Source organism: Choloepus didactylus, chromosome 12 (genome assembly GCF_015220235.1).
Source record: "Choloepus didactylus isolate mChoDid1 chromosome 12, mChoDid1.pri, whole genome shotgun sequence".
Classification (NCBI taxonomy): Eukaryota; Metazoa; Chordata; class Mammalia; order Pilosa; family Megalonychidae; genus Choloepus; species Choloepus didactylus.
The window spans coordinates 93,761,079-93,775,859 of NC_051318.1; the positions used below are offsets into that span (position 1 = coordinate 93,761,079).

General features: G+C 46.9%; 1 protein-coding gene across 3 annotated transcripts; it reads right to left on the bottom strand.

The window, feature by feature from the left end:
- Positions 1–3,852: 3,852 nt before the first annotated feature.
- On the bottom strand, positions 3,853–14,496 carry LOC119507330 (protein chibby homolog 2-like). Of its 3 annotated transcripts, XM_037800494.1 has the most exons (3): positions 14,423–14,496; positions 14,063–14,147; positions 3,853–5,189 (listed from the first exon to the last, which is right to left on the bottom strand). In XM_037800494.1, exons 1-3 carry the CDS (start codon positions 14,494–14,496, stop codon positions 3,969–3,971), a joined length of 1,380 nt encoding a protein of 459 aa, XP_037656422.1. In that variant the 3' UTR covers positions 3,853–3,968. The 3 variants fall into 3 exon arrangements, with proteins under 3 accessions (XP_037656422.1, XP_037656423.1, XP_037656424.1); XM_037800495.1 differs by lacking the exon at positions 14,063–14,147 and having other exon boundaries at positions 14,422–14,496; XM_037800496.1 differs by lacking the exons at positions 14,063–14,147; positions 14,423–14,496 and adding an exon at positions 13,328–13,381.
- Positions 14,497–14,781: the final 285 nt, after the last annotated feature.

Here is a 14,781-nt window from a genome sequence, read left to right on the forward strand (position 1 = left end):
CCTTGGGCCCAGCTGCCTTGGTAGAAGGGCCTCTGCTCCAGATCCTTCCGGGGATGTGCTAGGTAGCTGTATCGGTCACTTTTATTGGGAAAAGTGACCAAAGGTTTGGAAAACAGTGCCTTAAATGTTTGTGTGTACAGACAAGAAAGGGTCAGCCCCCAGCTCTCCTAAGCAACCCTCACCCCCATCCCTTCCCAGAAACCCAATAGGTTCTTACTTCTCTTCCTGGCAGATAATGACAAATCCTCATGCTCTGAGAGCCCCTGATGTTGATAGGCTACTCAGAATGTATAAAAAAAAGGCCTTTCCTAGAGCTCAAGGGTCTTCTGTAGTTATGGGGCTGAAACCAAAAGGGCAGGTCTCGTGAGGCAGGGAAGCCTGCCTGGCAACCTGTGCTCCCACTGCTCATTCCCAAGGCCATTGTGGGGTGGGGGCGGGAGGCTCTACCACCCCTGACTCCAAAGAAGGTAAGCTGAGCCGGTTCAGCATAGACAACTCTCACAAGTAGCTTCCTGCTGGGAAAATTGCCCCAAAGCAAAAAGAGCTGGTGCTAATTTAGTGATCATTTCTCATCAGCTGAAATGTTTTTTTTTTTGGAGGGATTCAGGAACTATAATTATTATTGATTTCTATGACAGCAATCAGAGAAAGCCTTTGCCTGCCCTCCAAAGAGCAAGACTAGAAATAGATCCAGTGTCTTTCTCAGCCAATCACAGCTTCTTCTTGCTGTAAATTGACTTTATAGCTGACTTGCCATTTAAAGAAAAAAAATTAAAGTTCTATATGGTGAATTTGGGGTCCTGATCTGTTGGCTGTCATCATTTATGGAGCACTCACTAGGGCCTCAGCCCCATAGTCTCAGAGACTCTTACCTTTCAACAGATGGATGTTAATAGGATATTTATTTACAGAATAAAATTAATTGGTGCTGCATCTTAATGCACAATTAACATAATCAGCTTTGTTTCTGAGCTGATGAGCTGCTTTCACTCATAGCACTTGGGACCTTTCCTGTCTCAGCTGCCTCAAAGCAGCAGCCACTGAGACTCCTGGAGGAGATGGGGTCAGAATCTCAGAAAGCAAGAGGCAGTAAAAGCTCCAGTGGGGGTTACAAAACTGGATCCTTGATAAAGAACTCCCACCTCCTCATCATGGCCCCAGCCAGTTCTCCCTGGAATGGTAGCTAATCTACCACATGTTGCACTCCACAATAAAGCATGGTTTTCAAGTAAACCTCCCCACTTCATAAAAATGACATTGTATGGCTCATCTTGCTAATTTTTTCACCCATTTAGATCCTGCCTGACAGGGGAAGTTCACATTGCTAAATAGTATTAATCCTCTGGGCTCCCTTTGCTTGCTGAGAGAGCCTCTGATTGCTTTTATGTAGATTAATCCAAGTTAAATGTTGGTAACCCAAAATGTGGGGGCAGTTTGTCTTCTGTCAGCTGGTTGTCTAGAATAACAGAAATAAAAAAAAACAAAAACAAATTTTAAAAACTCTACATCCAGGGTAATGACATTGGTTTAAACAAGGAGTATGGAATTTCCTGATTCCCCCAGGGATGCATTTACCAAATTCAGGAGAAAAAAAACTGCAAAGAGCCAGAGGGTCTTTAGCAACCACTTCCCATTTGTCAGATTCCGGTGGCAACAGGGAATAAATCCCCCAGTCTTTGCATGCACATCGATCACCTTCTACCCTGGCACTCAGATGTGAGGGGGGCTTTGAGATGAAACCCTTCTATTCATATTGCTCTCCTACATTTGGAATTTCTGGTGCTATTTTGGATAAGACTTGACAGTCTTCCATCTGCAAACCAGGCACCAAAACCATATTTTGAATCTAGACTTTGAAGACCACGTTTACTTGGCCATGTGGTCTAGTCGAAGGAGTTTGTATGTGATGTGTTTTCTGGTCTTTTCTGAAATCCTGGTTTGACTTTTACTAGCCAGCCAACCAGCAGCAGTTTCCTGTTGCAATTCTGGTGTCCACAGCCTGAGAAGAAATAAGATTACTACCTTCGGGTTATCAGGATCAAAGGGGACCACGTCACATGGAAAGTGTGAGGTACAGCCTTTTGGCTCACCTTTTGACTCACCTCCTGTGGCTTGCTCAAGTCTCAGAAATTCAGCCAACGTGAACCAAGGATTAGGAGTGAGACTATCCCAGTCTCAAACTCATGTCCATCCCAAGAGCAAAATGAATAAACCCCTCCTTCCTCTCACCCATGACTCCCTATTTATACTCATATTTATACTCATATACTCATATATTTTGCTGAAAATCAAAAGGCTTGTCTCACCCGAAAACAGCAGTTCCCAACTTTCTGCCCATTGGAATCATCTGGGGAGCTTTCAAAGTCCTGCACCCAACACTGATTAAATCAGAATGTCTGGGGATGGGGTCCGAGCATCAGTGGTTTCAAAGACCCTCAGGTGATTCCATGGACAGCAAAGTTTGGGAGCCGCTGGCCAACTCTGTGTAATCACCTAAATGAGACTTTTGACTTTTTGATTCTAAAGTGTGTCCAACTTTGAAGTGGAAACAGAAGCCCAGGACAATCCACACCTCCCTCCAGCCAGCCTGGTAGCCCCCCATCCCACCCCTTCTATCCAGCTGGGTAAGTGTGAACCCTGAGTAAACACAGGGAGCCCATGGTGTAGGTAGATGAGGAGTCTGGGGTCAGGGAGGGCCCCAGCAATCCTTCCCAAACTGAGTGGTCTATAGGAAAAAGGTAAAAACAGATTTCAAGGTCAAACACAGTTGGGTAATTCTGGGTTGACCACAGATCAGAATTCTTCATGTTTGGATTCCTTGGACCCTTAAATTTGGTGCATGATTATGAATCTGCAGAAGGGACTGAGGCAACATTTCCCCCACTTATTTAGCCATGGAAACCTTCATTTCCTCTGAGCATTTCAGGGGTTCTCAGTGAAGGGAGGGGGCAGATTTTGCTTCTCAGGGGACCTGGCATCTAGTGACCAAGGGTACTGCTAAACATCCCACCAGGCATGGGAAAGCCCCCCCCCCCAACAAAGTCTTCTGGTCCTGTGGTAGTTTGGAGACTTATGTACCCAGAAAGGGCCATGTTCTTTTAATCCATTCCTGTGGGTGCAGACCTGTAGGTGGGACCTTTTGATTAGGTTATTTCAGTTGAGGAGTTGCCCCAAGGTAGGTCTTAATCCTTTTACTGGATTCCTTTAAAAGATATGAAACCAAGAGAAACTCACAGAAGCCCCAGAGAAGCTGAGAGAGGAAGCCACTGAAGCTACAATCTGGAAGCCACAAAACCCGGGAGAGAAGGACCAGTAGCCACTGGCCATATGCCTTCCCATGTAACAGAGGTGTCCTAGATGCCAGCAGCCTGTCTTCAGAGAAGGTATCATCCAGTTGATGCCTTAATTTAGACATTTTCATAGCCTTAGAATTGTAAATTTGTAAGCTAGTAAATCCCCATTGCAAAAGCAAACCCATTCTGGTATATCATATTCTGGCAGCTTTTGCAAACCAGAACACGTCCAAAATGTCAATGGTGGTGCAGTTGAAAAAAACCCCAGCCTAGAGTGACCTCTCTCCCACCCCATAACCTCAGTAATGGAAGCCAATGAGAAAGGAAGATAGAGAGGAGGAGAATGAGGGGAATGAAAAGAGGAAAAAAAAAAAGGAAGAAGGGGGAAAGGGAAGGGAAAAGCAGACAACAAAGGCAGCAGTAAGGAAAAGATCGGGGTGGGGGGGATTTCTCAAAGAAGGAGAAGAAAGAGAAGCCAAAGTTCACAGACACTAGCTGGCCCCAGCCTCCTCATGCCTTTATTATTTCTCTGAGATTGGGAAAGCCAATAATTCTGCTCTTTGACAGGCACTAACCGGTGGGGGAAGGCGTGGAGGACAAAAGGAAGGTGGGGAGATTTTCTTTCCCTGAGTATTGCACACCCCAGGCCTGGTGCCTCCATGCTTCCTCGATGCTTCAGACCCTGCCGGGCTTTTGGGGTTCCTTGTTCTTGGCCGGCATGAAGGCGTAAAGCTCCTCGATGAGCATCTCCATGCGGGCGGTGACCTCGGTCACTGTGTCGATGACCAGCTTCTGCTGCAGCTTCAGCTTGTTGTTCTCCCACAGGGCCTTGTTCTCCTCCTGGAAGAGGCGGTGTTCCTCCCGCAGCACGTGCAGGGCCCGGTTCTCCTCCTGCAGGAGTCGGTTCTCCTCGTGCAGGGCCTGCAGCGCCTGGCTCTCCTCACGCAGGGCCTGCAGCGCCTGGTTCATCTCTCTCAGCAGCTGCAGGAACTGGCCGCCATCCTGTGGGCCCGGGCCGGCCTTGCTCTCCTCCTGTCCCGAAGACCCCGACAGGTTGTTGACCATCTCTTGGAGGGCACGCAGGGTTCTGGAGTCCCCCTGTGGGCTGGAGGGCCCCTTGGGCTCTTCGAAGGGGGAGGAGAGGCCTGGGCTCCTGTCGGGCAGCAGCCCGAGGTTGTGGGGCTCCTCGTGGGGAGAGGGGGCCTGCTTGTTTTCCTCGGTAGGGGTGGCCTTGTCCTCTGTCGGGACCCAGTAGGCCTTCCTGTGCTCCAGGAACTGCTGCAGGGCCCGGTTCTCCTCTCGGAGGAGCTGGAGGGTGCTGCTGTCCTTGCTGCTAGGCACCTGCAGGGCTGCGTTGTCCTTCTTGGCCGCCTCGAGCACCGTGTTGTCCTTCTGCAGCACTGGCTGGGAGGTCCTGCTGTCCTCCCGGCCCAGTGTGGCCATGTGCTCCTCCCAGAAGGCTTGCAGGATCTTGTTCTCCTTGCGGAGGGTCTTGTTCTCCTCTCGCAGCACCTTGTTCTCCTCCCGCAGGGACTTGTTCTCCTCCTGCAGGAGATACTCCTTGGCCAGGCGCTTGTGGTGCAGCTTGTGGTGGAATGAGGAGGAGGGCGAGAAGTAGGGGGACGGCAGGCGGCAGTTCTCATTCACCCACCGGCCGTCCTGGAAGACAAACATCTCGTCGCTGAGCTGGACCCGGGGGGGATTGTAATCCAGTTCAAGGTCCGCCTGGGAGGTGGGGCGCTCCATGGGGTCGAGGGGCACGGAGGAAAAGCGGTTCAGCGGGTAGGAGTGCTGGCTGACGACCCTGGGGCAGAGCCTCGGCAGGACGGCCTGCCTGGCACACCTCGGGGTGGTGTACAAGTTGTACACCTTCAGGGAAGGCTCGGCAGTGCCCCTCTGCAGGAGAGAATGAGGAAACACAGGGTTAATGACAAAGCCAGGCTGCTCAGAAGCCAGCATGCCCCTCAAGTCGCCCAGTCTGATAGTCCAGCCTGCCCACAGTGGGCACTTTTGCACTTGGCCTCTTGAGGTTCTCCCAAAGAAGTACAGCCAACCTCGTAATTCACAGTACTTATGTCCTATAAAATCATAGTCAACACTGCAACCAAACCACCCCTCCCAGGGTTGGTTCTACGAGCCTCTGGTCACCACATTTTCCTCAACCGATTGCTACACAACTTGGATTTATGTGGTTTTCTATTTAAAAACACCTTATTTAATATGTATTGTTGATTCATTTAACGTTGAACTTGGCCAGCAGCCCAGTAAGTCAGGCCTGGATGAAGTTTACCTAACACACGTATTTCTTCCATAAGGCATGTCACAGCCTTCTGGCACTTGGAAACACTAGACAGCACTTCAGCACTACACACAGGTGCAAAAACATGCAACAAGCACTCTAGATATACCCCAAAATGACCATGGCTTACAGCATGAGGGCTGAAATAAGAAGACAGAGCACCCATCACCTTGTTTGACCTCAGCTGGAAACATGCGCTTCAGGAGACTCAAGTATATTGCTGCTCTGCACACGTCTGTGAATGACTGTGAATGTGTTGACTTGGGGTGACAAATTTTAACGTGTAGGTGAATTTGCAAATATGGAATCCACCAAGAGTGAGGACTGACTGTGTATCACAGAGGTTAAAAGCATTGGCTTTGGAGTCAATCAAATATTTTGAGTGCTGACACCACCACTTGCCAGTTGCAAGAACTTGGGTGAGTTCTTTGATCACTTGGAGCTTCAGTTTCTGCATTTGCAAAATGAGATCATTGCCCCTTCCTCCCTGACAGAGATCTTTTTAGGATTGAAAGAGGTAATGTCCTGGCATCAAGGGTTGAGAATACCTTTTTGACCAAAAGGGGGAAAAGAAAGGGAACAAAATAAGGTTTCAGTGGCTAAGAGATTTCAAATAGAGCTGAGAGGCTGTCCTGGAGGTTACTTCTATGCAAGCTTCAGCTAGATGTCCCAAATGGCCACAGTATGATAAGCTTAACTGGAGGAAACCCACAGCCATTGACAACAGGGTGCAGAGAAGATTCAAGGGCCAGATCTTGATGCCCAACATTGGTTATGGGAGCAACAAGAAAATGAAGCATATGCCGCCCAGTGGCTTCTGAAGTTTCCTGGTCCACAATGTCAAGGAGCTGGAAGTGCTGCTGATGTGCAACAAATCCTACTGTGCTGAGATTGCTCACGTTTCTTCCAAGAACTACAAAGCCATCGTGGAGAGAGCAGCCCAGCTGGCCATCAGAGTCACCAACCCTAATGCCTGCTGTGCAGCGAAGAAAACGAATAGAGAGCTCGTGTGCAAGTTTTATTTGTGTGAAATAAAACCATAAAAAGTCTGCCACCTGGTTAAGAAAAAAAAGAAAGCCTAAGGGGTCAAGCCCTGGATTCCCATCCTGGTTGTCTCCTATGGACAGAGCTGTCATCCTCTCTGAGACCCAACTTTTTCACCAGTAAAACAAAGAGGACATTAGAGCCCATAATCTCAAAGGCAGCCTCCAACATCACAAGTCAATGAAATGTGCCTGTAAATGGAAATAATAATATGCTCGCTGCTTAGTTCATGACTCTGTTGTAAGGATTGAATGAGAACAAATGCAAACGTGTTTTTAAAACTTCCAAGTGCCAAGAAATATAGGTTTCACTAATGGAAGAATTATGAGATGTATTCAAAAAAGGGGTGAATGGATGGAATGTTCCCTGGGGCAGAGGTGACAATTGCAGCAATGAATTAATTGCAGCAATAAAAATAAGATTGTGATAGCTACTTCTAAATACACTCAAAGCATTTCATCAGAGTACCTCAATCAATTCCTCATTTCTTAGGTTATTTTTACAATTTTGCAGATAGAAAAGACGGAAAACAAGTTGCATATACAGAGAGATAATTTGTATGGTGTATATGCCATTAACTTTGCAGTAAGTGCATGTTGTCAGCTTTGTAAGAATACACTCAATCTTCCTTAACCTTCCAGATAGCAAGAGTGGGAGGGGTTTCTGCAATCACTCCCTTATTTACTTTAAATAAATTTAGCCTCCATGGTTTCCACATTTCTCAACTGGAGAGGCACGTTGGTTCTTGGGCTGCATCTGGGATCAGTCTGTACCTCACTGTGGAGACCCAAGGCAAGATTTCCAAGGAGGATTAGCCAAAGTGAATGTGGAGTGAATCTTGAGAGGTCCATCCTCCCACTTGACCCATTGCAGGGCCCTGCATCAACAGGATCTTGCCCTAGAAGATATTACCATGGGGAAATGCAGTTTTAGTCAACTAGAGTGTGCCCCAATCCAAAGATGACAAGGGAGGAAGGAAGCCCCAGTTTCATTCTAGGACCTGAGCTGAGAATTTTACCTACTAAGTTCATTTAGTCCTCACGACACTGACTTGCAAGGTGTTATTATAATTCCCACTTGACAGCTGGAGAAACTAAAACTCAGAGAAGTTAAATCACCAGCACTAGTTTAGTCACTAAGATGCAAACCCAGGTCTGGCTCCCTGAACGTGTGTGTGTGTGTGTATGTGTGTGTGTGTGTGTGGTGTGTGAGAAAGAGAGAGAGAGAGAGAGAGAGAGAGAGAGAGAGGGAGAGAGAGAGAGAGAAACAGTCATGGGAAATCATTCTGGACTTTCTCAAAAGCAAGCAGCACCTTGTAGATCAAGATATTTTCTCCTTTAACTTTTTTTTAATGGAAAATTGCAAACATATTCAACTGGAAATAGAATAGGCTAATAAATTTCCATGTAGCCATCACCCAGCTTCAGCAATTGTCACATCAAGGTCAAACTTGTTTCATCTGTACCCCCACCCAATTCCACAACCACCACCACCCCCATCGCTGGGTTATTTAAAAGCAAGCCATAGACACTGTGTTGATTTATCCATAAATACTTCAGTTTGGATCTTTTCAATATAACCGTGATACCATTATGACCCCTTTAAAATTTAACAATCATCCCTTAATATCAGCAAATATCCAGCTGTTGTTTATATTTCCCCGATGGTCTCATAATCTCTTTTTCATGATTGTTTTGTTTCGATGTGGGAAATATTCATCTTGATCCAGTCGTGTTCTAATTAGAGTTCCTAGAGGAATCACTAATGCCTTATACCTGTTCAGAGCATCCATAGTGACCTTTAAATCATCCCGTCCAGCTGCCTTTATTCTGTATCCACATCCTCAGCTGGGCACCTGGGGAGTTGCTCTTCAAGAGCTCCTCAGCAGAGATGCACTTCAGAAGACTTCAGCACAGGGCGATCGCTGTGGACGATCTGGTATGTGGGCCTCTGTCCTTTTACACCCCATCAGGGTGACCCTGGTCACGTCATCTCACCTCCTGACCTTGGCGTCCACGTCTCTGTGACGAAAGCTTGGAGGCCTTATCTCTAAGTTTCCTCTCGGTCTAAGTTTCTTGGGTCCCTTGGACCCATGTTGGTTAATTGGCACCATAAGGCACCAGCCTTGCTGAGCCAGTGCCCTCTTTACCAACCCAGTTGGTATTTTGCCCCCACCCTTTTAATGTTATAAATATTGTTACTTATAAACCTAAAACACACCTACGTTGTACCCACTCTTCCCAACTGACCCTAGGCCTGTCGCTTTCATGCCCACAACACCTAATCCAGGAAACCCTGATGGAATAATGGGATCCCTTTGCTCGTTCACGAGGAAACCAAATCCTCCTCCCATCACTGAGTCCTCGTCTTTCCTCTTTCCCCAGGCAAGACCAAGAAGGTGGCCACATGGCCTAGTTTCTTAGAATACTTAAATTTTTAAAAATAATTTTAAATCTGGTCTTTATTTTAATGGGTATTAGAAAAGCATACCTATCTCATCAAACCCATGATCCTACATATTACCAAGATGAGGCTAAAGTAAGCAGCACCTTTTCCATTTTTGAAAGTGAGAAAATTTAAGGAAAAACATTAAACAGTATAGGCATTTTCCGATATGACAAGAATTAGGATAGAACTCTGGGGCGCTCTCGAGCCAAGACAGATTCTTTTTTTTGTTTATCTGTCACATTTCCCTGAGTCTGATTAGACTTAGCTAGACTTAGTCTTCAAAGGGAAGTCCTTTCTTAGACTTCTGAAAACTCCTCACTCTACTTGTGCTCCCACTCTGTGCTTTCTCCAGTTGCCCACAGACACACACGGATTTGTGACAATGAATCGACTAACATTATTTGGTATCCACTGTGTCTTGGGGTCTCTGACCCTGCCCTCATGAAACTTACAATCAATTTGAAAAATCATCGAACAGCACCAATTATTTCTTGATGTCAATGAAGCAGGTCAAAGTACAACAAGCAGGCAGAATAACGTGGGGAGCTGGGGACCTGGCATCATAAAGCCTGAAGAGAGTCTGGGCTCTGCACTGCACAAGTGGATGACTTTTACAAAATACTTCATCTCTGTGCCTCGATGTCCATATCTAGCAATGCGGAGGCTAACAGGATTCAGAGCCACCCTAGATGGTTATGTGGGTTGTATGTTGCCCACCTCCAGGGGGTGCCATTCACAACTTTTGTTGCAATGCTACAACCTGTACAAGCATACACAGCATCCCTTACCAACATCCACTCTACTTCTTGCAGAGACTCTGTTGTAAAGTTCAAAAATAAAATGAGAACATGTGATATTTTCTTTATCTATCAAGAACTACAGAAATGCAAGAATTGTTACTCTGCATTCAGAAACGTTGTTGCTTAGCATTTTCTTAGAGGAAGATTGTTTACAAAAGGAAAAAGGAAATCACATTTACTGAGTGACTATTATGTGCCAGATGGTGTGCTGATTGTCTTACATATTTGTGGATGATTACCATACCACAGAGAACCTAGCATGAACTACGCATGGCTCAACTCAAGTTGACATATCTGGCAAGAGGGCAGAGCCAGGGTTTAAAACCAGGAGATCTTATTCCAAATGTTCATTCCAGCACTTCACAAGGCCCAGATTTTTATTTTGCATTTGCTGATATCATGTTGCAGTGGTTCTCTTATGCCCTGTCCCTGCCTTCCCCCTACTTCTTGGGGTTACTATGAGAGGACAAGAAAGTTCTAGGCAAGCTGCCATAAACACCAAAAAAAAAAAAAGAAAAGAAAAAAGAAAAAAAAAGTTTCAGTTTTATTGTTAAGCTTTCAACATTCCTGGCCTAAAGCACTACATACATTGCTAAATAGATTTCTTTCCAAAAGGGCTTTCCAAAACGTGGGAATCTGACCTTAAGGAAACACATGCCAACACAAGGTCCCAGACTTCTTTAGCCTATATTTAAAGCCAGTTCCTCATCAGCAGGTCTCCTTCACCAGTGGTACCCCTGGGTTGGTTCCATAGGCTGAGCTAATCTGCTCTTGAGGTCCTCAAGCTCCCACAGAAAGCCTGTGCCAATAAAAAAACTTCCAGAATATTCCAGAAGGATTTTCCTGGCTTGCTGAATGGTCAAACAACCTGGGAAGCAGAGCCCATGGCAGCATGGTCGAAGCTTCCCATGTAGGAAAGGATTGGCTCTTTCACGGTCTCTGTGAAATGGCCTCACCAGTAGATGGGCAGGAAAAAGGGTGGCTTCTTTGTGGACGGATGGGATACGCAGATAGACCCAAGAGTGGAGTGCGGCCAACTGTGAGTTGCATAACACTTTCCTGCACAAATGTCTCCCTCCTACACCGCCTGGAGCTGCACCCTGGATGGGATGCCTGCGTTCACCATAGGCATTGCCTGCCTCTGGCATCTCCTTTGAAATATGTGAATAGTTCTGGAAGGAAAATGCTCGAAACACCAGTAACCGCAGGCAGGCCTGGGTGAGACCACTGGCCTCATGGCAAGTGGAGAGCAAGGGGACATTGGCCATTGGAAAGAGAGGAAGCGAAGGGAAGAGGGAGGTGATAAGAGAAACGTCGCTTCCTGGTGCTGAAGGTTTTCTGAGGAGCAGGACTCTCTGGCGATGTCACCAGGGTGAAGTCTGCGTGGTTGGCAGTGGACCATCTACAGAGTTTGTGGCTGGCACTGAATAGCCACTGGCCAGCCTTAGCAGACAGGTACCTGAGTTTTCTCTCCATTCTTGGAACAGCATGGCTACCGCAGCCTGGAGAAGATGCCCCTGTTTGCCAACATTACTGAGAGCTAAGACCAGAGAACATTCAGCCATCCGAGGGTCTTTCAAGGAATGGGAAGCAGAGAGTTTCCCGGATGCTGGAAACAAAAACCAAACATGCCGCTGCTTCTCAGACAGCATGACAAGGCTGAGTCTCATTACCCTGTTTTTAGATAAACCCAGCTCCCCAGCACCACAATAAAACCAGCATTTGTCTTAATAAATGTGAACAGGTAAAGGGAAAATTCCCGAGATAAATGTTACTGATTTTGATAGATTTGCAACACGAACAGCGGAGAGGATAAAGATGTCACAAATCTAGCCATTTGACACAGAACCTCCTGAAATCTTCTTCGCAACAGTTAATTTGGCAGAAATTTGGGTCCCTCTCGGTGGGTTTCCACAGCGTCTGAAGAATAAGCACAAACAAAGGGACACTGAGGGATGCGGGGCATTGGAGGCTGCTGTCGGAGCTAATTTTGATCTGGCCTAGACCCTTCATTAATGATCTAGGAGTAAACAAAGCCTTAATGAAATTCACAGACATGGCTCCCTGGGGAGATGCTGAGCATGCCCGTGAGAACTGAATCATTCTAAAAGTTCTAAAAGAAATCAGGAGGTCAGCCAGCATGGGTAGCAAAAAAAGACGATGGCATGCAAGTTGCTATGCTGGAGGGAAACACAAATATTTCATGTGTGGAAGAAAATCTGGAGATCGGTAAGACCTGAAAAGACCTCAGGGTGATAACAAATAGTGAATCACGGCATTTGCAATGCAACTGAGCAGCCTGGATGCTCAGCAGGATTGGAAGCCCGGAGGCCAGAGGCACTTTCTGAAGGGGCAGAGCTGCTGCTGCAATTTCCTCCAAAAAGGAATGCAATCATGCAATCCCTCCTGGAGTACAGGGGAGCACAGCGGCATTGGCAGATATATGAGTGAAAGTCAGGAGAAGCTGTATCCTAAAAGCAAGGGTGGAATCTCAGAGCTGAGATGGGACCTGATACCGGGTTCAAACATGGGATAAAATACCTCGGTTCCCACGTTGATAAAATATCTACCTCCCACCTGCCTGGCCCTGTGATCACATGATCAGATCAGGGCTCAGTCAACCTAGTTTCCCACATGGGTCCTTTCCCCACAAACTGGCACCAGCTCAGCCTCTATAACAGACACTCAAAGTACTTTGGGGAGGTAGAGCAAGCTCGCCAGTCCCTCTCTCAGCCCCAGGGGTAAGGCAGGCTCCACTGATCTGAAGTTACAGCAGCCCACACCCCTGCCCCAGAGCCCCTGTCCAGAGCACCCCGGTGTGTGGCTTGTACCCTCTTGGCCAGTCCTGCAGCCAAGGAGGTGAGCAGCTCCAGAACAAGCTCCAGCCCTTTCCCCAGTCTCTCCATCACATGACCACGACACCTCTTCCAAATCCAACTCCCAGGCCTCCTTGCCCCTCTGCCCCTCTCTTAGCAATGCACATTAATTTACTTGGAGTGAAAAAACCAAAGGCGGAAGTCTCTCCTCTCAAGGCAGCTGGAGGAACTGCATACGAATTTCAAGTAGAAAGAATCAGCCCTAAAGCAAGGTTCCCACAAGTTGTAGGAACCCGGTTGGCAAGTCATCCTGGCTAATGACCAGGAGAAAGTTACATTCCAACTGAGCTTCATGAGCTGCAATGGGGTTAAAAGAGGCTGTTCATTACAAAATGCTAAGGGCAATGTAAAAAGAAATATCTGGAATGTTTTCTAGCCCTATACTTAGACGCTTGCATAAATTGTTACAATTACCTTCACCTATAGAAAGAACGCTGAAGGGTTTTCTCTCTAAACCTGTTGTTCTCCTGAAAATTCTAACAGAAGAGGTAGCGTGAGGAAAAAAAATAATCCCTGGCAATGGCTCCTCCTCTCACACCTTCCTGGCCAGAGTTTTCAGGCGGTTACCTCTACGTTTGATTCCTCCACCCTGCATTTCAGCCCCTCTGGCTGCCCCGACATGGTCTTCAAGCAGGATCTCAGATAACTCTGAAGAAGCAAGGCTATCCTTTGTGACATAGCAGCATGTGGGAAACAATCCAATCAGGAGGATTCCACTGGGGAAACAGCTGCTAAGCAGGAGACCTGGGGAGCTCAGGGCTCTCCGGACGTGACCGGCTGATGGACATCTCTTCTGAATCCCTCTGGAAAACACGTCCACCTCCTTTAAGCCCTCTATCTTTAGTATGTAACAGAACTTAATTCTCTTAGCACCTCCAAATGACCTGGTACCCTTTGGTGCGTGTACTAGATTTTCTTGCCATGGATGCATTCATTGGCATTTGATTCCAAGACCTGTCTCTGATTCTCCCCTGAGAGATCTAGAGTGGTGGCACAACACCAAGTACCAACAGATCCTGTTTGGAGAAGTTTGGGTCATTTCAAAGTATCACATAAACTGGAAATGTTAGGACTGGAAGGTCTTAATGGACCCCTGACCAAGCCCCCTCATGTGAAGGAACCCAAGGTCCAGAGTGGCCAACTGTCCTCTCCCAGGCACACAGCTGGTTGGCAGCTGGCCCCGGAAGCAGAATCCGAGGCCCTGACTCCCCAGCTTTTCCTCAACGTCATGCTAGAGTTTTGAAAGAAGAGGGCTATTCTTGCTAAAACCAACAGGAAACATCCTTTGGTGACGATCTCTGCCTGAGGTAGAACCACACTGACTGGAATTTCTAGAATCTCAGACCTGGTATCTCTTTTTCTTATGAAATTTGGCCTTGACAGGTGTGGAAAAGAGAAAGTAAGACAATTTCTGCTTCCCAGCCCATCCTCTGGACTGCGGTCGCTAGCGTGAGAAACATGAGACTTTCTGCTCATTTATTGCCCTCCTGTCAGTTATCTACATTATGGAAATCTGAGTCCGAAAGAACATGTAGATGATATTCAATAATTAAGACAAATAGTACAGCTGACGTAAAAGCTTTCTGAAATCCTTTGAAGCACAGATAACCATACCGACTTCTTTATCTAACATTATTTCTATCTCAAGAAAAAAGCCATACCAGTGTGAGGTGCCAGGTATAAGTCCTATGCAGAAGGTGGTCACCAAAACACTCAGAACATTTCAGAGGTGACATCACAAAACAATACGGTGTTTTTCATGGCTCATGGTTTCTCTGTGAGCATAACGGGTGGGGACGAGGCATCTGAGCAGCAGGGACACACAATAGCCAGGCCACCCGCCCTCTGTTTGGTCATCCCAGCTAGGCTGAGCTGAGAACCTCTTCCTCTCTCCAGAGGTGGCAGCTTCTCTCTGGAGATGGGTCACTCGAGAAGGGAGAAACCTCAACTGAACTCTGCCTGGGTCATGGGAGGAGATGTAGATACCGAATCAAGGCTACAACACTGGTGTCTGGGCTTCG

Bases quoted from the DNA above. Each gene is read 5' to 3' on its own strand.
- LOC119507330 (XM_037800494.1), bottom strand. From the start codon at position 14,496: ATGTCACCTCTGAAATGTTCTGAGTGTTTTGGTGACCACCTTCTGCAT. The intron at 14,148-14,422 runs GGTATGGCTTTT...TTTCTCTTTTCC, and splicing joins TATACCTGGCACCTCACACT to ACACCTGTCAAGGCCAAATT. The intron at 5,190-14,062 runs GCAGAGATCGTC...TCTCTCCTGCAG, and splicing joins TCAGTGTGGTTCTACCTCAG to AGGGGCACTGCCGAGCCTTC.